Source organism: Papilio xuthus, unplaced genomic scaffold, assembly GCF_000836235.2.
Source record: "Papilio xuthus unplaced genomic scaffold, Pxut_1.1 DF828177.1, whole genome shotgun sequence".
Lineage (NCBI taxonomy): Eukaryota > Metazoa > Arthropoda > Insecta > Lepidoptera > Papilionidae > Papilio > Papilio xuthus.
In genome coordinates, this window is record NW_013530472.1 from 27062 (window position 1) to 52474 (window position 25413).

Below are 25413 nucleotides of genomic sequence, written 5' to 3' on the forward strand. Positions count from 1 at the left end.
CTTATGTTTATAAATATTTAACTGTGAATGTGTGGGTTCTGAATGCTGCTTGTTCTGAAATGTTTTGTGAAATATATATGTTTATGTTGTTTGTTATTGTACTATAAGTGTTAGTTAAATAAGTAGCCCACGTAATTAAAATAATGCTTCGGGTAGCAACAGTATTTCACGCGGACGCAGTCGCGGGCACAACTAGTCTTTTAAATATTTTCACATGAATTTTATTTAGGTATTTAACATGATATAATATTATTAAAATATTTTTGTAATAGCATATCGTCGTCGAATGACTTCGAGTTGAAATGTTGCATGTTTTTTTAATTATTTCTTCATTTATTTTTTATTTTTATCTCCGGATACAATACACAATTTTAAGAATACAAAATATATATATATATATATATTGATATTTACAAAAGCCGTACGAGTAAGGGTCCTTCAAGAAGCAAACAAGCGTATCCGGATCTACAAGTAACAAACTAAGCGTATCTAAGAATTCAGAAAGGCATCTGCAGCAGCTAGCGACATCACCTGTTCACGGCCCCCTTCTCTCATCTCTTGTAAAAAATATAAATAATTACTCCACACCTATATCTTGTATGTTCAACTTCAGAATTTAACAGCATGCATGTGGCGGGAGGAACGGCACAGCGGAAGCGGGATAGCGCAAATGCCTTTGTTTTGAAGTCCGCCTACTAATACAGATTTTGCGAAGAGAAAATATATTTTAATATTTCATTCTAGGCAGAGAAAGTCGCGTGCAACGTAAAGCCTTATAACAAATAAGCTTTCATTGGCAATAGAAGAGGTACCCGGGAGCGGAGGGAAGAGTCACCCTTCCATACGATTCTGGGAAGATAAACCGAATTAGTTACATTGGGTCTTTTGAAACACGGAAGATCCAGTGGTTCAGTAGACACCGCGCCGCGCAGTTTCGTAGGGCCGTAGCCTAATCGTAGACGCAGCTACGTAACAGCGCAGCGCAGCGTTTTCTTTATTTACAGGATTTATACGTTGAATATACAATTTGAATTTAAATAACTAAGGTTACTTCGTATACAAAGCAATAAATAAACTCTGGAGAAACCGGAGATGGACGGTTTGATACGCATTTCATAGATGTGGCACACACAGGCACGCGTCGTTAACATTTCTATCTGTCAATGCCAAAGCCATTTGTTATATTTACTCGCACATCGTCAGCCGTATAGTCGCTATGCCTGAACTCACCGAATTGGGAATTTAAGTCGAGGAAGCGCGCGCTACGAAATCCCCGGCACTCAAGGACACAATATCGGTTTCGAAGATTTAGGTTGCCTTTTGTACGAAGGGAATTTTAAGTGATCGTGGAAGTAACATACTTAATCGCCTACATCGACATGCGTATGCTACCGGACACCTACGAGCGAATCTACACAACGAGCTCGACAACTTCGCCTCCACCTACATAAGTCGCCGCCTTTCGATATAAGGCCCTTGGTACACGATGCTACATAAATCTACGGAACCCGGCGATTTTAGTCGCTAAGCGACTTACACAATACGATGTCATAAAGATTGGTAAACGCGACGTCGATATATAGTTGAGATGTAGTCTAATAAGTATGCTATGCTTATATATATATAACGAACAGAATCGATTACTCGCGTCGATAATTCAAAGTTTTGTGTACGGGGAGTGCGCAACGCAATACTCGCCACGAAGGACGGGAACAATATTAGTTTCTTTGCAGGACCTCTCCTCTGCCACGACAGGACACCCGTCTCCTGACTTCTCTATTCAAATATAAAACTTGTACTATTATATAACTACATATGTAGGTACATATATATTTTATTTATGGACTAGGTACACTTCAATTTTAAATATCTTTTGTTAGGTAGGAAATTTAATAAGAGGTGCACGCCGAACAAACGTGCCGGGCGGGACAAACGACACGCGGTAACCGTGTAATGAAACTCTTTGCCGCCCGCCCCCGCCCGCCCCCGCCCGCCCTCGCCGCCGACCCTCCCGCCCGACAGAACTAGGCGCTGTTGCTCGATCTCATCTCGTGGAGGTGATCGGGCGCGCAGCCTCCTCTATTTTTTTTTTCAGTCGACAAAAATTGTGTAATGATCGGCGTTGCGGCGTCGCGGCGTCACGATATTAAAAGCTTCGATCTGTGCAACGGCTCGGGTGTGGGCGGGGTCTGCGGGGTGGAGGCTCGCCATTGGCGGCGGCCGCGGCGAGAGGGTCGCGCCGAGGCCGCGGCTGCCGAGGCATTGTATCGGCGGCGGCGCATCGTGCGCCACGTGCCAAGCCGCGCCGTGCCGTGACGTGCTGTGTCGTGCAGTGCCGCGCCGCGCCGAGCGCCGTGAGCCACATGAACAGGATGCTGGAGCTGTACGCGAGCATGGGCGCCGGGGTGGGCGCCGCGCTGCTGCCGGAGGGCGCGCCGGCCCTGGCCTGCGCCGCCAGAACAGGTCCGTTCACACATATTCTATTACTTTGATGCAAAGTTATCTATGACCGGTGTTTGTTTGGTTAACTATTGCTCATATCTACAGAATAAATCATGTATTTGCGTATCAATTTATTATGTGGCTTTGTAATAATAATTAATTTAATAAAATCATGGAGATATTTGAAATAATTGACCTTAACATTTTTGTTGATGAATTTTATTTATTTACGTATTATTTAAGTAATAGTCTAAGCATATTAAAATAAATGTATTGTCTGTATGTAATATTTAAACAATACATGATGAAATTGCGTAGCTGATAACGAAAATTAGTACAGATAAAACTTTAAAATTGTACAGATATTGGTCTGGTCTGTCCGCAAGGCTGCATTTGTTCCGGGTAAGCCCAGGAACGGCTAGACCGATTTAAACGGGGCTTTGATGGCAAGGGAGCTGATGAACGCGGGCATATTATAGGCTACCTTTTATCTAAGTTCTGGCTGATGAAGTCGCGGGCGACCGCTTGTGTTGACATGACATGTACTTAGAGTGTCGTAGATGAATTATTGAATTAAAAAAGATTGCGCAAACAGCTGCACATGAAATTCGACACGGTTAAAGTGAATGCGAAGAAAAAGTGTATAAAGCTATATTCAAACAAAAATAATAAAAAAAACTCTTTTATCATGAATTATGATTTAAATTATGAGCGTGACATCAATGAGTGAGCAATTGATAGTTCACATAGACATCGGCCCGCTGCTATACCACGACCACTCACGAGACAGCCGTCAAGTGGAAGTCATTCCGCGTACAGTCTGAAGAGTGTACCTGTGTGCCAGAGGCCTCATTTTAGTCCTCTTTCCTTCCCACCCTTGTCTTATAAAGAAGAGATTGGAAAGGGACACCTAGGAAGCGGAAATATCTTATTTCTATGCGTCACCTCCTTCGTCGATGAAAAGTGGGAAACGCATCTGCAATTGTGAAAGTCTATGGTCAGCGATCGCTTTGCTATACAGGTGGCCGCTTGCTCATTTGCCACCTCTTTATATGAAATAAATAAATACAAGTGTGACTACAGTACGCATCTAAAGTAAAACCTACATATAGATATGACGATATCGATCAAACGATCGCTGCATATGAAAGCCTCAAATATGACACAGTTCCGACGTAAACGCACTGTCGGGATTGTCGCCGCTAAAACTGCTCGATGCTGCCGCCCGCCCCCACGAGTGCCGACTGAAGCTGTTCATATGTAACGGGCCTTCAAATTTTGAATTAAGTAAGGTTTCCCAACTTACCAGCGGGCCGGAAGCTAAACGCTAACAAGTGATTAATTATTACAAATGAAAAATCGCGGGGCGCGGCCGTAGGGCGCGAGGAACAGTCGCGAGCGGCATCTTTTACATATCGCCATATAGACGCACAAACTTATCTGAGCCGTGGGACATATGTAAGTGACACTAGATTACAATAACTCATTAGCGACCTCGTGAATGTAAAAAAATGTGACATGATCCTTGTCGCAGTGTAATACAGGTTGGTCAAAGTAAAATGACATTAGCTATACAAAATCGGTGTAATGTGCGCGCTTCTATACATTTTCAATAGCTGTATAACTTTTATATATACTTGTAACGACACAACTTACCGCGCTAGTAAATTCTGTCTCACCGACTCAGATAAGTCCGCAGATTTGATATTTTTGTACATTTTAATATTTTTGCGACAGTAAAAAGCAACATATAAACAAAGGTTTCATTATTGAATCGCTGTAAGTGTTTTATAGAGGAAAAAAACTCGTGTTATCCGACAATGTGAACATGTCGGATAAATACAAAGCGGCCATACAGTTGTCCTACATATGTATTATAACACCCAAATTATATAAATTCACGTATGCATAGATAACTTGAGTTGTTAAAGCTTATTGTAATTCCTGTAAAGTAGCTGAAAGACATTCAAATACAATATGTATTTATACTTTATTGTTAAAGGAGACAATACATCAAGTGACTGAGTTTTCTCGATCATCGATTTTACTTAGACACATGTTACTAGTGAAGTTACTGTTGAAAGCTGAAACAAACCGACCTTAGGCGCAGCTTACCGCTGTCCATTGTTACAGAAAAGTAGAAGCAAATAGTACCCGAGATTACAACAGAACAGGCGCACAAGCGCACAAACGCACAAACGTACAAACGTGTGCGCTTTAAGTTTATATAATTAATAAAGATATCGGAAGGTCAGCCGCTCCGGGCGCACGTACTGCCTTATCTTATCCATCCCGCTGCGGAGATAACGAACGAACAACTCGCCCTCACTATATTAACTGTGTTACTTCAATGTATCTCAAGCAAACCCTCCCTAACGAATTTAAATTGATTTTCGCCTTACATGTGCCATCTTCCGATGTCGTGTTGATGTTTGTGCAAGTCAACAAAATACGCTACGACAATGGCTGTGCTGGGACAGTGTTACGGCCACGCTCACTGTCATAATGAAGCAGCTAACGGAGGTGTTTGTTTAGGGCTGCGCGTAGCCTACGCAAATCCCATGCAAAATAATAAGTATAAAATATCGACCTAATATATAGATTTACCGGTTTTAAGTTCCCAGCTATGAGAATAGTGAGGGGACCGGTTCGCAGCGCCGCCGACGGCCCTGTTTTTGGGACATCAATAAACAGCAGGATAGGCCGCGTTCGGTGCCCGCCGACATCTTGTTCCCGGGTGTGACCCCGACGGCACCGCCCCGTCCCGCCCCGCCCCTGGGCGTGCCCCCAGCGTCTCAGGAGCGTCTGAAATTCTCCTGATATTTTCGTCGCATCGCCGGTCTTGCTCTTAAGCTTATAGTTAGATATATCCCGAATTAACTGGGGGACCGACATCCGAGTTTCATAGACGCTTATTATGCGGCGCTCTCGGCGCCCCTCGTCCCGTACACAGCGCCCCGAACCCCGTACGCCGCAACCCTCAGCGACAAAATACTTCCATCATTTTATCCTTTTTTGGATAAGGAAATACAGATAAAACCGTGGGCCTATTTGACAATATACAAAGTAGCCAAAAATTCAACGGTAAAACAGTAATGGTGTATAGCCAGATCGATAACTAAATGGGGAAAAATACTAAAAAAAAATCTATCTCGTTCCGTTTAAGAGTTATTATACATTAACTCTTTTAACTTTTCTTATAACTTGATACCCTACACCATATGATTATATCTATACTGCACCCTACACAATATGTATAAAATCGACGTTAGTTGCATTTATATATGCATAGCTTTTGCACGAGACTTTGTGCGAGCGGAATTTAAAAAAATCAGGTTGATTTAGTTTTGTTTTATTGCTATTATGACTTTGTTCCCTGGTCCACCCTGGTCCACCCTGGTCCACCTGTCATTTTCAATTCAACATATCTTATGTTGCAGAGTTAATCAATAAATGTGTGAAAACAAAAGAATGTCACAGTGCGAACACCGCAGTAGCAAATATTTCTGGATTCATAGGTAGAGTAGAGTAGAGTAGAGTGTATGAGGTTTTCCACATCCCTCCTCTTCTACATCTATATCTAATTACATACAAACATACGTGGAGTCGTCATCAAGATACCTTCTAACAAACATACATTCAGCCAAGTTCGCATTTTTAATGTTAAAGATTATAATTGCAACTTACTAGCTGTCGCGTGCGACTCTCCACGCAGAAGTAAACACACACTTAACAAGTAGCATATGTGTTCTTCCAGACTAGTTCCGGACAGTGTTCTAGATCTGTGCTAAATTTAATCAAGATCCGTAGTAGCTCTACGGATCCCGGTGCGGTAACCCGGTAGTTAGAGGGAGGTATTTACATAAAGGAATTAGTTGTAATTAATCATTATTTCGTGTTGTAATCGTGAATAGTAAGTAATAGTTAGTATAAATATGATTTCAACATATTCATTTGTTTAAACATATTTTATCATTATGCTGCAGAATATTACATGTATTTGCAGTTGATGAAGGTAATCTTCTATGTATACATATAGTTCAGTGATGACAACATCACGCGCATGATGCGTTGTCATGTTTTATTCGTTAAAAAACCCTATAACTAGAAAATAAAAAAGAAATATATAATATATATGGCGGAGACAAATTTTAATCCTCTCCACCTGCCCACTCCTTTGTAATAAGGTCAAGGTGAGAATTGGAAATAAAAAAAAAACAGGGGAGAGAATGTACAGCAAAGGAAAATGGCCTTTTTTGTACAACCTCTCCTCTGCTCAATTAATGTCGGATACGTATCCGCTTCTCTTTCGCTTGTTGCAATTTGTTTTTTCGGCTATCACTTCGTAGTTTCCTATCATCTCGAATACATAGGCTACTTTTCATTAAAAGCCCCAAGAAAATCGGTCCATCCAGTTAGGACATTACAAGCAAGAAACGCTAAATTGCGGACGGACAAAGACAAATTTAAATTTGAATATTTATTAGTTATCTGAGATACAGACAGTCCAATGATATTATTTATCTGTATAAAGGTGTAAAGCGAGCGTTATATAAGATGTAAGTAAAGTGGCGAATGTGGAGGCGCGGCGGCGGATTGTCCACCCGCTACTCACGAGGGATTCGTTTCCGACAGAGCTGAGCGCGAGCATCAAGCGCGAGAAGATCGTCGAGATCTGCGAGGGCTGCGGTCAGAAGATCCAGGACCGGTTCTTGATGCGCGTCGGCGAGCTCTCCTGGCACGAGCACTGCCTGGGCTGCTGCGTGTGCGGCTGCCCGCTGGCACACTCCTGCTACACACGCAACGCCAAGCTCTACTGCAAGCCAGACTACGATAGGTAATGAGCCGCGAACTCTAATCTGTTGCGTTTAACTGTTACATTTTATAGCGAATTGTAGCGTAGCGGTCGCGAGCTGCTTTGCGAAAATCTATTTTCCTTTAATTACAGCTTTTTTCACTTATTTAAATTTCCCTTGTCCCAGGTTGTTCGGTGTGAAATGCACGAGGTGCGGGGACCGGCTGCTGCCGCAGGAGATGGTGATGCGCGCGCAGCAGCACGTGTTTCACATTCAATGCTTCGTGTGCGTAATGTGCTGCCAGCCACTGCAGAAGGGCGAGCAATACGTCATCAGGGCTGGCCAGATATTCTGTAGGCAGGACTTCGAGAAAGAAATGTACCTGATGCAGCACGCGGAAGACGATATGATCATCGACGATTCGGAGCGGCCGCGGGACGGCCGGCGTGGCCCCAAGCGACCCCGCACTATCCTCACGTCCGCGCAGCGGAGGCAGTTCAAGGCATCGTTCGAAGTCAGCCCGAAGCCGTGCCGCAAAGTGCGAGAAGCGCTCGCCAAAGACACCGGCCTCAGCGTTCGAGTTGTGCAAGTTTGGTTCCAGAACCAGAGGGCCAAAATGAAAAAGATTCAAAGAAAAGCCAAACAGGAAGGCGATAAAAACAATGAAAAAGACAAAGATAAAGATGAAAAGAATATAAAGCAAGAGTCGCCATCCAGTGAACACGGCAACTATCTGGGAATGGATAGTTCCTATTCGGCTTCAAGTCAACCATTGAACCCGAACCTGCCCTACTCGCCAGATGGTAAGATTTTTAAAGTATTGCATTTCTATGATTAAATCAAAATCATAAGTTCGACTCCTACTTTCGTAGACGAAGCATCGATATACTTATCACAGTTAATATTTTTTGGTTTCAGATTACCCTGCTCATTCCGGCGATAGCTTCTGCAGCTCCGACATATCGCTGGACGGCAGCAACTTCGACCAACTAGACGAGGGCACCTCCGATACCCTCAGCCTGCAGAACCTCGAAGTGCAGCAGCACCCGCACTCGGCGCACCCGGCACACGCCGCGCACGAGCCGCTCAACCTTGGCGCCGGTGCCCTCGTCAACCCCATCGACAAACTCTACCTCATGCAAAACTCTTACTTCAGCACGGACCACTGATTTAACTGCAACGCCGGCGCTGCCGCAACCACACCATGAAGTTCCTTTGCGGTTGTTCATCTCATGGGTAAAACGAAACCACAAGCTAAGAGGCTTCCACATAAGCAAAGTTGTAGAAGTGTGTAGTAAGTTACATCGTGTGCCTTGCTTGCTCATTTCCCGCACTTTGATCTAAGCAAATTAATGCCGAATGTAGCTGCGCGCAGAAACTTTACCGATGACTCTCCTACCCACTATCATCCAACCGCAACTCGCTTACGTTCCTCGCCTTAGTACCGCCATCAGTTAACGCCTCACGTCTTTAGCTCATCGGTAAAGCTTCCGCGCACAAGTAATCTGTTAAATCACCAATTTTATATATCGATACAGACAAAATACAACAAACACCTAATGTAAATATTTCCGTACATAATACAGTATGCGCATGTAACAAACATGAAATGAACATTTTCATAAAAGCCTGACCAGAAACATAGAACACCTCGCCATGTCATGTCATTTTAAAGATATATAAGCTGTCATAGCGTTGACATTGTTGATTGTCGTCGAGGTATGAAAGCATGGCGGGTGGGCGCGGCGCGCACATGATAAGTGCTAGATAACCTCCCTCAGTCATTGATTAAATTTGTATTAAAATGTGTGCAGCGCATCTGTCGGCAGTAAACTACACCAACAAATCTCATACTAAAGCGATTGACACAATATCCCACGTGCTCGACCCACACTTTACTTTGATGTTTTGTGGTAGAACACCATGGAGACTGCGGCTCCTACATGACAGGGTTGGTATATCACAAGATTTGTTTGAGAAAGTTCGGTTATTTTAATAATACGATGGAAATGTGGAGTAATCTTATGTAAATATTAGATCTTACGTAAAAGTTAAATTAGAAATGCGACTAACAAAGGCGGGTAGCTACTTACTGGAATTCAAATTAACTTGTACGCTGTACCGGTTTTACAAAATGTTTTAAATATATAAGTGATCGATGTTTCTAGTCATTTGATGTTGTCATAATGTTAAGGAGCGAACACGTATATATGTCGAGGCAAGGACATGGGCTTACGGGGGTAAAGGCGCAGAGGTAAAGGGGCAAGGGGGTGGGGGGAGGTTGCTAGTGAAATACATGCAGCTGAAATGTCCATGACAATATAGGTAAAGTGACAAAAAAAAGAAAAACTGACTTCCAATTAATTATTTTCAAACGTAACATAATATTTTTTTGCAATAATTCTCATTTTTATAAATACATTATTGGATAAGTTTACACGCCAGTAATTGAGGTAAAGTTTGTGACACGTTTAATGTTGTGTAGTGGAGAGCAAGGTAATACATAGACGCTGCTAAAAAGGCGCAGAAACACTTCACATTATTGTTTCCTTTCTATATATCGAGCTAAAAAGTGTTGCACAAAGTATCAATAGCTTAATAACAAAGATTTTATTTATATTGTAAATATGAATGCAAAAATGTAAATGCCTTCTGTGTGGAAATTTTGTATGAAATGTAAATATGTTTTATGTTAATTTAGATTCCATCTCTAATTACACATTAAACGATTTATCCCTGTAAAAATATTGTCACTATTGTTTGTTACCTCCGTTTTGTTAAAGATGAATAATAAGAGTAACGAGGTCATGTTTTATTCAGTCATATTGGTCTCAGAAAGCAACGATTAATGTTAAACATTTCGTTTATTAATACATAATATGTATTGTAATTATTGTGTCTGTCTAGTCAACGACGTGATCAGTGAAATATATTATTTATTTATTTAGAAAAAAAAGTAGGGATAGTAGTTTTATAAATTTATGTAAATTAAATGAGAGTAATATAATACCAAAGTGTTTTATTTCTTAAAACAATTATTATATGAATACATGAATATTAGGAAAACTTTGTCGTGCGGTGACGTTACAGCGGCACGACGCGTAGTTCACGCGGCAAACACGTCGTCGTCAGCAGCGCAGGATCAGCATCACCGCACCGCACCGCAACCGTATTATTATTATTTAAGTATTTTCCAAAAGTTGCTAAAAAAAATCACGTGATTATTGGACGACCCTCTTATCTCGTCCGAATTGTGCACAAAAACACGTTATCTGTGATCAGCGTACGAAGCTGGACTCTGGACAGCGCGCGTTATGTAACCACTGCACGAGATGTCACGCGGCGAGCGGCGTCCGCAGCGTGCTCATCGCTTCACACGGCTCCTACGAATCTTGTCTTAACACAAAATGCACTGTGTCTGGAGCCTCTTCGGTGTAGCTCGACAACGTCACGTCCACATATTATATTACAGACCAGGCTTCGACGACACCAAATACAATTTTAATATCGAATGAAATATATTAGGAATGCAATAATTAACAAAGATATGAAAATTATCAGCTTAGGCCGCTAGTTTGTCATAAAAAATATATTATCTCCATGGTGTTAACCACCTGAGGCGTGATCGGTGCAAAGTTTTATAGCCTTTGTTTGGGCTATTTTTCTAAGGCCGGTCGCAAACTATATCTACCTATCTAGGGGGATCATCATCATCATCATCATCATATACACTAGATCAGATCAGTTATACTGTCAATATTTTCAACACTGTTGTATATTAGATGATTGTAATAGTTACAACTTTCTTTTCCGTCCATATATTTAAAATTGATATTTTACTTATAAATGCGAAAGTTTAGATGAATGGTTGGAAGGATAGATGTATGTTTGTTAGAAGGTATCCCCAGAAAAATTTGGCACAGATATGATATAGTCTGGAAGAACATACAGGTTATTTGATATGTTTTTTTATTTTAATTTCAATCGGACGGAATCGCAGTCAAAAGTTATTTTAAATATTGAGTACAACGATAGTATGAAACATGTGAGGTGACACCGCATCACACGACGAACAACACACACACGCCCGACCAAAATCATTTTCCATGTGAGTGTCAATCAATATGTTTGTGTATACGAGTAGTCATCCTAACTCATGTTAACATCAGACAGTTGAAGTAACAGGCAGGACTTCAATGATACACGAGCTATCATTTCATTTTAATGACTTCCAAAGTTTTAAGAATTGTTTTTTATTTGCCATGACATTGAGCAACTACTAAATATTATAATAAAATAAAACAACAAATTACTAGTTTTGAAAATAACAGTCTTTAATAAAATCAAATGACAAAAAGTAGATAAACATTTTTGTAAGTTAAAATAAATTTTTACATATAATGGAGAGTTTAGTAAAAGTGTAAAATGACACGATCAAATAATGCATTAACTTAAAATAAAAACAGAGGCGGCCCGCAAGCAACAAAGACAGGAACATGGCGCACACCAACAAGGTGCGGATGTGCCGCAACTAAACTAAACTGAACAGACACACGTTCAACGCTCTCTCTTCGTCCTCTTTTGGTACTTGATGTAAATGTACTCTACAGGTTAGGCAAAATAACTATTAGAAAATCATTTTTATTGTTACTATAGCTTTCCTATATCTTGGATGGTCACTGCGCAGAACACAACTCTCGGTGTGTAGGTGTGTAGCATACCGCTTCACTTTGGCCCACCAAGATATTTGAAAAATATAATAATACATCTTTTATGAGACCTCACTGTAAGAGATAAAGTTGTGCGTTGGCTGCGCGGGAGAGAAGAGCTGTGTCGGTGAACTTTTATCCACATGTTACTTAATAACTAAATAAATAATTGGTTACATTGGAGACTAGACATTGGAGGAGTGAAGTGGAATGTACATAGTTTGCATGAGGTCGCCGGAGCCGAGTGACGCAGCGCGCCTCACTTCAGCTCAGACAACGTCTGCTAAATCATTATTGTATATGAGACCATATTTAAATAATTCAACTCTTATTTAATGAAGGTAAAGAAACCTTTCCTAACTTACTTTTACATTGAATATAATTCACATAATCACTTAGAGCTATATATTTAACTTAAAATATAAATTAACATGGGAAAGTAAACCATGAGATACAGAAACAGAGAGAGAGATGGTACAGATGGCATGGCAGATGACTTAGGATGATGCCTCCTCCTCCTCGCTGCTGCCTGTCCACCTCTGGAAGCAACAAGACAATTGTATATATCATAACTATTATATATAACAATACTGAGGGAGGAGTTTGCACGTGCAGCACGACTAGCCGACAACTGCAAGTCAACACCACTCTTAAACTTTCAATAAAACAAATGAACAAAAATATATTAAATTCCGCTCATGTTTGTAAGCTAATGAAGTGCATAATGTCAACAAGACCTCAAATTGTATTAAGCTTATAATGTGGACTACATCAAAAACAAAGTGTAATTGCACCTCAGATTCCGAGGAGAAGTCGCTGGGCTCTGTGCTGGCAGTGGAGGCGGGCTCCGGCTCAGACTCAGAAGGAGCGTTAGTCTCTGGCAGAGGAATGCCAGCATCTTCAAATGCCTTCTTCCTTAAAGTTCTTTTGATTTGCTCACTGTAACATAGCAGATATTATCAGAATCAGAGAAAGAATCACTATTTATAACTTGTGAATGGGACATGTCAATCAGTGACTCATCTTACTATATTGACTTGTTCATTTTATAGGTAATATAAAACTAACATAGTTTTGCTTTTAATGTGCAGACTGAGCTGGTGCAGATCAATGGCAAAGCGGTGGACGCAAGCACGCAGCATCTCCACCTCCTCCTCGTTCCATCTGTAACTCAAAACAAATTGGAAATTAGTGTAAAGAATGAATTTGTATTGTTGTTTATTAGTGGAGATTATTCTAATTTTTTTTTTAAGAGTATAAGTACTTGTGCTATTTAAACTTATAACTTCATAAAATATTTTTGTTTGGAAATGATCAGTTTTTGCCACATATTTAACATAAACAGTGGTAATGGTACTTGACATTTGTGTGTAGGACACATGTCAAGACAAGAAAGACACAAAAAAAAGAGATAAGTGGTGTGTAAGTATATTGTTAAAGTAATTGTACCTTGTCTGGTTATCATTCAAGTTGTGCATGTCCCGGGTCAACTCCGACAGCTTGCCAAATGCCGCACCCGCCTCCCAGAATATATGCGACAGCTTCAATAAAAATTATACATTAAAACCTTCTTGGCAACTGCTTTAAATTAAATTTGTTATACTTCATATTTTATCCCCTTCATTATCTGCAGGATTTTACTATTTGTAGACATACAAAATGTTCTATGTCATTTCAAACTAAATTTAATATTTTATAAATTTGTGTCTCACTCTCTTATCACAAATTAAGTGTACCGTGTGGCGAGGGCGGCTCCCTCAACTTATGCTTTTAAACAGGCTCAACAAACAAAATGGCTCCCCCATTTTGTTCTGTTTAAAATATTAGTTTTGAAAATTGAATTAAATTGAATAATGGAAAATCAAACACATGTAAATTCAGCGACCTCATATTGAGAAGGTCTCTTTCTGTGCCTCAATATCTGCTTAATCGATAAATGTATTGGAACATTCAACATTGGTATATTTATTGAATTTGAATATTGTAATTATAGTTAGACTAATTTCAAGGAAATATTCGACTTGCCTTCAATGCGGAATCACTCATTGTCTGGTAGATTCTTCGTCTAAGATCTCGATTTGGTTTTTAGGTGGCCTTCGAAGTTAAACGTAGTAACAAGTGACAAGTGAAAATTTAATACAAAATTAATTGTGCGCACACAATCCAAAAGAAGTAAGCAAACAAATATTTCTAAAGTCTGCAACACGCACTATGACTATATCTTAATTACAGCAGCTCGAAAATGTTAATGATAAACTGTAATTTACTGAAGTAAATTTTTGAATTGGTTCTGATCACCCAACCACTGATATTCTATGGATAGGTCGCTACTTTACAGTCAAAGATTTAGTTGGGATCCACACGAAAGCCCCAGTTGAAGTTACTGCAAACTAACAATTCTATTTGTGTGAGGATTAGTTTGAGTTTCCAACACCGATGACAAACGCAACCATCGGCGCCAATATGGTGAAAATCACATAGGCACAAAATGTCACGGCTTTTAACCTAGTCAGTATCATAAGTGAATTCATCAAATCAACGACCCACAGACACGTAAAAATTATAGGACGACAGACGACAGATCCCAAAATTGCCATAGACGTAATAAAAAAACTTTATTAGGGCTATAGTTATGTCTGGGCCTTTATAGGTATCCCAAAATAAAAATATAAACTTAGTTCTTTCAAGTTCTCTGCATAATTTTTTCTTATTATATTTTTTTACAAACTTATGTGTAAAATGAACGATTTTATATTATTACGACTTTTTGATGTCTGTCTCCAATACAATACCACCAAAGCGCCATCTAGTAGTACGGAATTACATTAAGATACATGACATACTTAGGTAAATCAAACCAATATGGGTAAGTCAACTAAAATTGATGACCTGCAGATCAGCTTACGGTTCACATGTGTGAAAGAGATCAGAGAAACGGCTCGCAGCTCAGCTCAACTAGAACCTGGCAGTTGTCACCATGCAGCTTGCGGTTCCTCGCCCCACTTAGATATAATACATCGCGATGAGCAGAGAGCTGCTATTTTAGTTGTGGATCAGCAGCTCAACGGTTCGAGTCTCTGTGACCTGAACTTTTGAACTGGAGTTGAATTACACACTTCCAACCTTAATTTCTTGTTTAAGTTCTAGCCCCATGAGTTATGGTTATGGGGTGGGCTTTAACAGAAAGATCAATAGAGGCTAGAGGCGGGCTGGCAAGAGTGGGCTACAACCCGCTTATCTTGTATTCTGTTTAGGATCAAAGCCTACCCACCTACAAAGAGGCAAGACAATAAGTCTCTGCAGATCTATTTTTGTGGAAGAAATCATGTTTGGTTAAGAAATTTATTAAGAATGTTTTAATAGCTAATTTTATAATCAACAATTTTGATTTGTTTTTCATTGCTACTTTATAATAATCTTCTCCTAGTGCAACACTCAAACTTTATGATATTATTAATGCAAAAAAAAAAAGAGAAATGCTCATTTTTATGTTATTTTACTTAGTATATTTTTGGAACATTGTAATTTTGCACCCACGAGGGTAAACTTTTATTACTTTTACACATTTTTGAGTGTTTATATATCGTTATATTTCAGAAACGGTGGCTGATAAGGAAAAGTATTCATGCATTTATGTACATAGTTTATCTACAATTTATTGGCAAAACTTACCGTCTTGCAGAAAATCACGAAAAGTTCATGATTTGACCTTTGACCTTTAAAATCCTTTGAATATAAAGGGAAACATTAAATTAAAATTAATCTACCAAAATAATACTATAAACTATATACTAAAACTAAGGGAAACATTGAAATTTAATTTATGCTAGGCTGTGGCCGCGACTTCTTCCGCGTGAAATTCTGTCCTTGGCTTGGATAGATTGGTTGTATAATCATTGTAAAAATGACGATACTTGTACAACTGTATACAACCGTTGCGTTACAAAGTATCCTATGTCCCTAACATCAGTCTGTATACTATCTGTTCATTTAAACAATGATACAAATACAATGATGATGATTATAAATCATTATAGCAGTCAGCAGTGCTTGAGCAGAGCACGTCACGTCACGTTTATGTTGAATAATAAGACACAGTTGTCCGTAGGATATATTTAATTTTGTCTAACTACATTCATATCGTTCTTATAATAATTTGTTCAACATTTATAAAACTCAAATATGAAAAGAAACAACACAATTTTTAGCATAACATATATATATATAGTGGCATTTGTTAACGACATTTTAACAGTTTACATAACGGAAATAATCGATTTATTTATCTCTGATATAAATAATTAATTTTACAATACAAGTGCTATATATTCATAGACATACACTTGTTACAACACTAGCAGTCGCCAGCGACTTCCTCAAAGTCCCCTTAAATCTGCCCGACCGTTCCTTGCATGACCCGGAACAAAAGCGCCCTTGCGGACAGACAGAAAAACGGAAAAACATTTTAAAAACTATTTTTTCTTTGTCAGTTACGCAAATATATTATGTGTACGAAATATATCTATTTATTCGATACGATACACACAGACACTTCAATTTTGTTAATACGTATAGAGGTTTATACACATAGAATATTGGGAATAACCAAGGTGGGTAGGCAGAAATTAGGAATTTCCGTGTGGCGAGCTCGCGCTCCTGACACACGACTCTGCATTTCTTTGACATTTGTAAAAATAAAACAGCTTTTATATTATTGAAGTTTCTCGAAGTATCAGAAATTGAAGAAACACTTGTGCTTTATCACAAACTTATCTTCAAAAGTGATTGTAACAAGGACAAACTGTTTTATTTAAATCATTCATCTAATTTACATAAAAGTCAACGAGTCAACGAACACTACAGTAATACAGTAATACATACAGTCAAACAATCACAAGCTTTCCTAAAATTAATTTAGAGACAAAATCTGGTTCATATTCTACTCACGAAAGACAAACACACGCTGAAACATTCTTCTACCCCCCCCCCCCCCCCCCCCGCCCATACACACAAAACTTGACACGATTGAGACACATCTATAGGGATGCAGAGTGAATTTCTTAAATCTGGCGACAACGTAATATGTTCCTATTGTAATGCTAATCGCTGTTGCAAAAACTTCTCACTTGAACATTATTAAAGAGATTCAAATATTTATGCGGTGAAATTAAAGTATTCAAGTGACAAAAATTCGCAGATCTGAAAATTGATTTAAACGTGAATATGAAGAGTCCCAAACGATCCAGGGGATCTTTGGAAAGCAAATAAGTCAAAGCACAGCTGTAATCACTGGACTTCTTCTACTGCATAGACATACATTTTGATTCCCGATGGAAGTATCGAAAGCTTTGTGGAGGCAGAGAACCTCAATATCAATTGTTTAAGTCCAATAATATCCCCGTGGTAAATGCGGTAAAAATGCAGAGGGAGTTGACGTCCCTCCGCAAGGCCAGAGAATCAATGCGATCGGTAAGAGCTCGCTCGTTGAGGAATATTTGGTCATCGTCACCGTTATGCCACCGTTGTCTCATTCTCTTACCATTAACAAAATAATAATAAAAGTAGTAAACATTTTCTTAAAATGTAATTTATTTTCCTACATTTGGAATGCTGTAACTATTTTGTACGTCAAGATTTTTGGTTCGAATTTTTTTAAAGCTATAACAGTCATTCGCCTTGTTTTTGTTATTCATGTAAAAAATGAATTAAAATACTTAGTGGTAACAATCTCTTGTAATTTTCATACAAAATTTATGAAAGCAACATTTATAAAGGATAGCCATTACTTTAAATAACAAAATTACAAATATTTACGATTTATTGAAAATAAATAAATAAATAAGTATAAATGTTTTATCTCCACAAAGCTTTTGATCCGTCCTTTAAGTATCACATATATATTTGATGGTGGGTGGCTTCTGAAGTCGCCATTTATTTTTCCATAGCCCTGCTTCTGAATTCCTTTTATGTATTCGATAGTGTTTATGGTTAGATAAGTTCTTGAAAGGCGATTCCGAGCTTCGTATGTTATATGTTGTACTCTGATGAAAGTTATTTTAGTCTAGCGACTGTGTAGTGGGGAATATATACATTGAATACCGAATATAGCCGGTATTTTATATATTTACAGAAACTACATTTAACTTAGTAACTAAGTACATAGTGCAATCTTGTATGTATCCATTAATTTTACTCCAACATCGTATATGTATATGTAAATATGTATGTAATTGAATATTAATGTATGTTTATGGTATATCTATTGTTGCATATTGTACGTACTACCTGATGAGTGTTAAATGCATCAAATGTAAGTGTATGTTACGGCTAAAGTAGGAGTCGAAATAAACTTAACTTCTGCTTGGTATGCTAATGTTGACATCTATAATATCATGTACATTACCGTAACATACATGATGATATATTTAATATATGTAAATGTGGTTTGCCACTTCAAAGTCTGGTCAAGATTAGCGACATTAAGGGGTGAAGCTACAATAATTCCAGCGACAAAAGTAATTATAGCTGACACTTAATTGGTAGAAATAATATCAGAAAACAATATCATTGTACTAGAACACTGTAAAGTACCTGTTGATCCCGCATTTGGAAAAAATATATTCAAGGTGTTGCGCGATATAAGTTTTATAAGAAAAAAAAAAGATCTAACACTGAGTTGTAGATCATAAAACTATCCTTAAAAACTTGCAGGTGCTTACTTATGATACAGGACTACCAATTGCAGGATATTAGTTAGTACCGTTGAAAGTGTTGACGCATTGATAGTTATCACAGTTATCACAGGCCAGCAATTTTAGCTCTATAAGAATTATTGTAGTTTCATCATTTAAATTGACCGGGTATTGAAGTATTCAAACGATGTTTAGTTTAATACAGATAACTAAGTAATGAGGAATAATTAAATGAGAGATTCAATTCAGAGATGGCGCGTTGTGTGTATCGAGTCTGGGGAATTGGGCGTCGTTATCGTCCTCGGCCTTGGGTATGTCGAACACCTCGGCGAAGAGCGCGGGCAGCGCGAGCCGGCGCCATTGCGCGCGCGGCCACCACAGCAGCTCGTGGTGCCGCCGTCCCAACGCGCGCGCTGACCGCGCCGCAGCCGCGAACGCCGCCGCACGACCCTCCCGCGCCTGTCACACAACGTACCTTCATCGCTTTACATCGAATGGCCAGTACACGTATATTTTAAACTACGGTAAGTACTAACCTATGTTATGATTCCAAATACTTTTTTGCAAGCTCATGAATTCGACGCAATAGCGGAGCGACCGCTGCCTTTAGTCAACGAAGAATATGACGCAAAGAAAGAGGATAGTTGCCCTCCTTATTCGTCCCTTCCTCCGCCATATCTACTTCCCCTTCCCATTCTTTCCTTGTAAGGAACGGGTGAAAAGGTATGCATACTCATCAGACTAAATGGCGGGATAGTTCCACTTCCCGCCAGTTTCCTTGGAGTCGTGTTATTTCACCGGGCGAGAGGGCGGACCATTGATGCAACAGACTTTGTTGTTGCGGACGACTACCACTATTCAAATTTATTTCGACTAAATTGATAGATTAATTTTTGTACTGCAGTAGGAAGTTAGAGGGAATAGTTTGAATGTGCTCACGAGGTGACGAAGGGCGTCATCGAGGGCCCGGTGCAGACGAGCAACGCGGTCGCGCGCGGCCAGCGGCGCGCGATGTGGGCTGAGCAGCAAGCCCGCCGTAAGCAGCGCCAGCTCTTGCTCGGAGGCGCGCAGCCGACGCAGCGCCGCCACGTACGCAAGCGCCGCCCCGGCGAACTCATGCTGCGTCAAACAAGCAACTCACTTACATGTACCTTGTCTCGTCGCATACACGTATAATTAGTTATGTATCGGTTAGTAATGTATGTTTCGGCTCCTTCCTCATCACTTCTTGCTAACATTTATACACATCAGTCACGACTCGTAATGTTGTAATGCCTAATTTAAAAAACTTCCAAAGATCATAAGATAAGTAAGATTAGATAAATAAGTAAGTAGTAGCTAACATCATAAAGTATCTCGAGGTGGTGGTGCGTGAAGGCGGTGCCGTCGTCGAAGACGAGCTGCGCAGGCGTCGACAGCCGCGCGGCCCGCGTCAGCCACACCTCGAAGAACCCCAGCTGCGAAAAAAAAGAATCGCTGTGCTGAGCTGCGCTCAAATAAATGTCCGCAAATACACTGTTACCTTTGTTTAACGACACAGAATTTGAGGGATGACAATATATTTCGGCAGTAAAAACTCAGAGCTACAAACAAACATCACAACATATCGCAACAAAATATTTCTTTCCAATATTTTTATAGCGTAAAGAATCATTGATATCGAAAAAAGTTTCTAATACATTCAATAATGATTTAAATAAAATTAACAGCAATGTTACCGCAGCCAGCGCACCACATACACGTAGAAATATTTACGGAACTATTACCGCAAGTGATTCGAGTTAACCGCTGAAATTGCACAAAATTGCAGACACTCGCGCTGCGATGCGATCTGAAGCCTTTGTATCGCTTAGCAAAAAACAACTATGTGACTATATTCTTTTTCTATCTGGTGCCCTGCACTGATACGATTCAAAAACGATACCTGAGTAAGCATTACCTTTATAAGTATAAGCTGATCATCCTGAGGTAAAGCGTAGAAGCCCGGGAGGCGCTTGGCGAAGCCGACCACCTCATGCACATGCGGCGTCATGCGCGCCGCCAGTCGGTGCCACAGCAGCGCTGCCTCGCCGCTTCCTGTTCCATCACCTTTAAATTAACACATTTTTTTTATATCATAAGGTGGCAAACGAGCGAGTGACCACCTGAAATCGGTGAAATAGCGAAGTGACCTACCTTTAACCGACGGAGGAGAGGATGCACAGAAAGAAAAGATCTTCCCTTCCCATGCATCCTCTCATCCGGAATGTCCACTTCCGCTTTCCATCCTTTCCTTATAAGAAAAGGGTGGGAAGGAAAAGAGGATTAGAATTAGCACACTCATCAGACTGTACGCGGAATTGCTTCCACTTGACGCCTGTCTTCTGTGTGGTCGTGGTATTTCACCGGGCGAGCCGGGACAATTCGTGCGAACATGTTAAAGCGGGCTCTACCACTGTTAACATTATTAGTGTTAATTAAAATAAACGAAAGAAGTCGAGTTACAGTTACAAGTTAATAAAAATGTAGTAACCTTCGTTGTCGAAGTCGTCGAGCACAATGATAGAATGGTTGTACAAGGAGCGGCGCAGCTCATCCGTGTATGTGTTGTTATTGCAGTGCGCGGCAAACACAACCCGCGCCAGCTCTTGCGCCGGCTCCTCACCACCGCCCTGCGCCTCCGCATCCGCATCCACCCCAGCCTCCGCCCTCGCCTCCAGACCCAAGTCAGCCTCCCTGGCTCTGGGCTCTGGACTAGTTTCAGAACGAGCCCCACCGAGTGTCACGGCTGGAGGCTCTGCCGCTCCCGAGCCCGGTGCCGCGCTTGGTGCCACGCTGGATGCCGCGCTTGGTGCCGCGCCTAGTGCCGCACCTGGTGCCGATCCTGGTGCCACGCCTGGTGCTGCGCCTACGCCCATCTCATTCTCTGTATGCACCAGTTCAGGCATGGTGTCGCACTCGCGCGACCGCTTCGGCACTCGACCGTATCGCACCGCTGAACAAACGCACAAAATATCCCAGATTCAAATATAACATGTTATGTAGTAGGCACAAAAAGGCACTAGTTTCTATCACTTCGATATCATCCTGATACATGGATGCTATTCCTAGTGGTGGTGGTGGCCAACGATTAGCTTGTTATATACATAAAGTAATCAGTAACAGATTGAATTGGTGAGGCTAGATAGTAAGAGCTAGGAACAGAGCACAGAGAATTAACATGCGGAGGCTGACATATTAAGTACTCACAGTCGCGGCTCATGCCGACGGCAAGGCACTTTTTGAAGCGGCAGAATTGGCAGCGGTTGCGGTTTAGGCGGATGACGTGGCACTTGCCGTCGCGCAGGCACCTGTACTCGATTTGCTTCTGTATACTACGCCGGAAGAAGCCCTGCAAAACGACCGACCCTTTTCATTCCCTGCGCTTGCCGACAACGCGCCACTTTACTTGTCAAATGTTAGGGAGCAGAGAGTACGTACCTTGCAGCCCTCGCAAGAGGTAACGCCGTAGTGGTAGCCGGAGGCCTTGTCGCCGCACACCCTGCAGGGAACGGCGGCGCGAACCGCACCGCCTGCGCCCGCCGCCGCTCCTCCGCCCTCCGCAGCCTGTACTGCAATCACAAATCACCTATTATTCAATAACAAGTCCTGAAAAGTACTTGCAGAACTGTGTTATCCCTGAAGCGTGGAGTGAAACTAATTCCGCGTTTCGTCTAATAGATAGATACGATGGGTCTGAGGCCTATCCAGTACTCTCTCCCTAACCAACCTTTTTTAATAAGATAAGGATATACTAGATACTGAAAGGGGAAGGAAATTTGGCGGGAATGAATGTATATAGAGAGATACTTTATCTGTACATACTTTTTTCCGGTCTTTAAAAGTAAGAAACTGATGTACCATCTATCTTGTGCACATAGAAGTTATTTGTGTGTGTAGGGACACGGTGACCTGCTATTTTAGCAAATTGTAGCAGCTGGCGGTATGCTCCGATGTGATCTTCTCCTAAAAAATATGTACTCTCTTTGGGGACTTCGAGAGTCCAAAGCTTGTCGACGTGGGCTAATTACGTCGGGATTCTCACCAAAAAGAAATTAAGAACAGTCAAAACGAACATTTGGGCGATCCGGTAATGCAGCCCTCAGATAAATTCGACAATGAACACAAGACAATAAGTTTTTATGAATAAAACAAATTAAGTATATTTCAAGTATAACAGTTGTTAATGTACGGGAACATTATAACGATAAAAAGGCGAAATAATAAAAGTATTAAAAATTATAACTTATGCCAATCTATTCCCAATTTCACTTCGATTGATCATATTTTCGAAAAGCGGCAAAAACGGGCGACGGGCGACGGACGACGGACGACGGGCGACGGGCGACGGGCGACGGGCGGCAGGCGGCGGGCGGCGGAGGCTGCGCGACGTTCCATGCAGATGGACGATAAATAACGAGTTACATAACCGGGTGGTGCTTTCTTCCGCGAATTGCGTTCAGCGCGGAACGACTCGCGATTCCCGCGCCCCGCCACCCCGCGCGCCGCCACACCGTCAGGGCTGCTCAAGATCACTAACCACACCAAACTATCACCATAATTAGTTCCGATGCTGTTCAATCAATTTGAGGTAAGCTATACTATTGAGGATTATTTATTACTAGTTTTATAGTAGAATTTAAAAAATCTAGTAATAAATATAGCCAATGTCACCCCAGGACAGTGTAGCTTCCCAACAGTGAAAGATTATTTTCAAATCGATTCGGTAGTTTCGTAGCGTATTTAATGCAAACAAACAATCAAATCTTTCCTCTTTATGATACGGTCCATTGCGCCGACGCGGCGGCTATATTACTGCCCCCGTGACGAAGTCGGACAACGGCGAACCTTACCATCTGATGAGACTGGCAAATTGGAACTTAGTTCCGAAAGTCCGGTCACATGGCGCAGTACAACTAGGCCAAACAAAGGTACATATATGTTGTGTCAGTAATGGCAATCGTAAGTATAGCTATAGGAAGGCATAGGTCGAGAATTTCTAATTTAGTGTTTTGTATACATAGTAAGTGTCAAATTAGCAGAGTTGCGGCATCGCCATGTTTGTTGCGCAAGCTCTTCCCCACTGGACCGATACCTCACATGCAGTCAGCCGGCGCTCGATAACATATCTGTTTATCTCTGTATCTCAAGATCTCACAGCCGACAGTTTTGGACTGAGCCTGTTTCAGTGCAGAGTAAAGTACAGATTTAAGCATCACCTCTACTCCGAATGTCTTAATCCACCGCAGTTAACTTTTGGTTAGCACCTTAGGTGCTGGCTCTTGCCACTTAACATGTGCAATTTACCGTAGACATCGCAAGTGAAAGGAGTCACGACGTTTTAAGCCATATTTATAAAGACATCACGTCTCAGCTTTATACACAGTGAGCCCAGTGTGCAGCCGAAAGCCATATGAGTTCCAGACTCTCGTCTCTAGCTCGCCGAATGCTGCAGCTGCCTTTGCAATTCTTGAGTGAGTAAAGAGTCACGACGTTTATTGCTCTAACAGTATCACTTTAGGATACATTAGTTCGTATTCTAAGTTATTTGCACAGCCCTAAGAAGTTTTCAAAGCGACGATTGCAGTTCAACAAACTGCGCACGAGTCGATCGTTGAACCTGTACAAACCGTTAGTCCATCTCGCTCGCACGCAGCGCAGCCCTATGCTGAGTTTCTGTTCATTCTATGTTATAGGATATTCGCCTATTTCCATTGCATTATTGCTTTCCAGCGAATGTCTGCAGACCGGTAAGCTTGCACAGCGCAAGTTTACACGTCACGGGCGTCGCCTTTATCATGTAACCACATTACATTATCACCTCATTGTACTCTATCCCGTTCCCGTTGATGACGATCTTCGAAATTCAAACTTATCCTTTATCTTGAGGGAATTTCAGTAGTATGTAAGGCAGTGCTAGCAAACAATACTCTCCGCACTTGGCGCCTCGCTACCCGCTACCTGCTACCCACTTCCTGCTACCTGCTACCCGCTATCTGCTTGCGCTACTGATTATTTTTACCGCGTTCTTCTATTAGTTTAAAATCGTATTTTTTTAAGTTTTTGTAATTTACAAAAACCTGTTCTTCTTCTATCAGACTTGTCCTTTGCAACCAGAAAAGAATGGAAAAGAGGTAAGGAATATAATAAAGCCTGTTGCCACAGATCCCTGCATCTCGCTAGTTGGACATAACACAAAATGTAACTATTTGGCGCGTGTCTTTTATGAGGTTCGTTCATACTACTGATGTTCCTACGTACTCTAACACTGTTGGTAACATCTTGTCTACGTCTACGGGCACATCCGCCTTCTTATTGATTACACAGGTACCTATTCAATATATGTAGCTATTACGTTGACTACAATATATTACAATAGATGCAAACACTAGTCTCCTGACTAAACAGTTACCAACCAACCAACTAACCGAGCTCAATATGAGGACTCCGATTTTTATTTAATTTTTTTTTAAATAAAACTTTATGTACTATTGTATAATATGTTTTATATATATATATATATAGTAATAATATTTCAAAGCTTTTTAATATATTTATTTGTGCTGGTAAAAATGCACTTACAATATTTAAGAACATGCAAGGAATGCGTCATCACATGTCAAACCTTAAGTTTCGCGTTAAAGCGCACTCTAGCGAATAGAAGTGTTGCTGCTGCTGGAGCGCTCTGAGCGGCGCTTGCGCAACACCTCGCCGCGCCGGGTGGGTCATTGACTTATGCTCTGTCCTCCCCCCCCC

At 40.9% G+C, this 25413-nt stretch overlaps 3 protein-coding genes and 1 further gene across 4 annotated transcripts in view; 2 read left to right on the forward strand and 2 right to left on the reverse strand.

Moving 5' to 3' along the window:
- Window positions 1-2348: 2348 nt before the first annotated feature.
- Window positions 2349-10195, forward strand: Lmx1a (LIM homeobox transcription factor 1 alpha). The gene is made up of 4 exons (XM_013306479.1): window positions 2349-2463; window positions 7078-7279; window positions 7425-8041; window positions 8157-10195. The coding sequence occupies exons 1-4, from the start codon at window positions 2364-2366 to the stop codon at window positions 8405-8407; spliced, it is 1170 nt and encodes a 389-aa protein (XP_013161933.1). The 5' UTR covers window positions 2349-2363; the 3' UTR covers window positions 8408-10195.
- Window positions 10196-11574: 1379 nt separating this feature from the next.
- LOC106113875 (chromatin complexes subunit BAP18) lies at window positions 11575-14453 on the reverse strand. The gene is made up of 5 exons (XM_013306920.1): window positions 13973-14453; window positions 13397-13488; window positions 13016-13111; window positions 12742-12886; window positions 11575-12486 (listed from the first exon to the last, which is right to left on the reverse strand). The coding sequence occupies exons 1-5, from the start codon at window positions 13991-13993 to the stop codon at window positions 12445-12447; spliced, it is 396 nt and encodes a 131-aa protein (XP_013162374.1). The 5' UTR covers window positions 13994-14453; the 3' UTR covers window positions 11575-12444.
- Window positions 13424-14179, forward strand: p24-1 (transmembrane emp24 domain-containing protein; the record flags this gene model as incomplete). The annotated part of the gene is given in 2 exon segments (NM_001312085.1): window positions 13424-13488; window positions 13973-14179. The product of NM_001312085.1 is annotated as a transmembrane emp24 domain-containing protein (mRNA).
- A 4426-nt stretch (window positions 14454-18879) lies between the features above and the next one.
- Window positions 18880-25413, reverse strand: part of LOC106113583 (Ecdysone-induced protein 78C) — a 7890-nt gene continuing 1356 nt past the window's right edge. The window contains exons 2-8 of the mRNA XM_013306416.1: window positions 22099-22229; window positions 21868-22009; window positions 21152-21613; window positions 20579-20727; window positions 19983-20096; window positions 19579-19758; window positions 18880-19098 (exon numbers count right to left, since the gene is read on the reverse strand). Coding sequence (XP_013161870.1) covers window positions 18880-19098; window positions 19579-19758; window positions 19983-20096; window positions 20579-20727; window positions 21152-21613; window positions 21868-22009; window positions 22099-22229 — 1397 coding nt within the window. The remainder of the gene's footprint in view (window positions 19099-19578; window positions 19759-19982; window positions 20097-20578; window positions 20728-21151; window positions 21614-21867; window positions 22010-22098; window positions 22230-25413) is intronic.

What these genes read in the sequence shown, in the direction of transcription:
- LOC106113875 (XM_013306920.1), bottom strand. Translation starts at nt 13,993, where the DNA reads ATGAGTGATTCCGCATTGAAG. An exon ending in TGAGTGATTCCGCATTGAAG is followed by an intron (nt 13,489 to 13,972) that starts GCAAGTCGAATA and finishes TTTTTATTGAAG; the next exon opens with CTGTCGCATATATTCTGGGA. An exon ending in TTGAATGATAACCAGACAAG is followed by an intron (nt 13,112 to 13,396) that starts GTACAATTACTT and finishes TTTGAGTTACAG; the next exon opens with ATGGAACGAGGAGGAGGTGG.
- Lmx1a (XM_013306479.1), top strand. Translation starts at nt 2,364, where the DNA reads ATGAACAGGATGCTGGAGCTGTACGCGAGCATGGGCGCCGGGGTGGGC. An exon ending in TGCAAGCCAGACTACGATAG is followed by an intron (nt 7,280 to 7,424) that starts GTAATGAGCCGC and finishes CCCTTGTCCCAG; the next exon opens with GTTGTTCGGTGTGAAATGCA. An exon ending in CCTGCCCTACTCGCCAGATG is followed by an intron (nt 8,042 to 8,156) that starts GTAAGATTTTTA and finishes TTTTGGTTTCAG; the next exon opens with ATTACCCTGCTCATTCCGGC.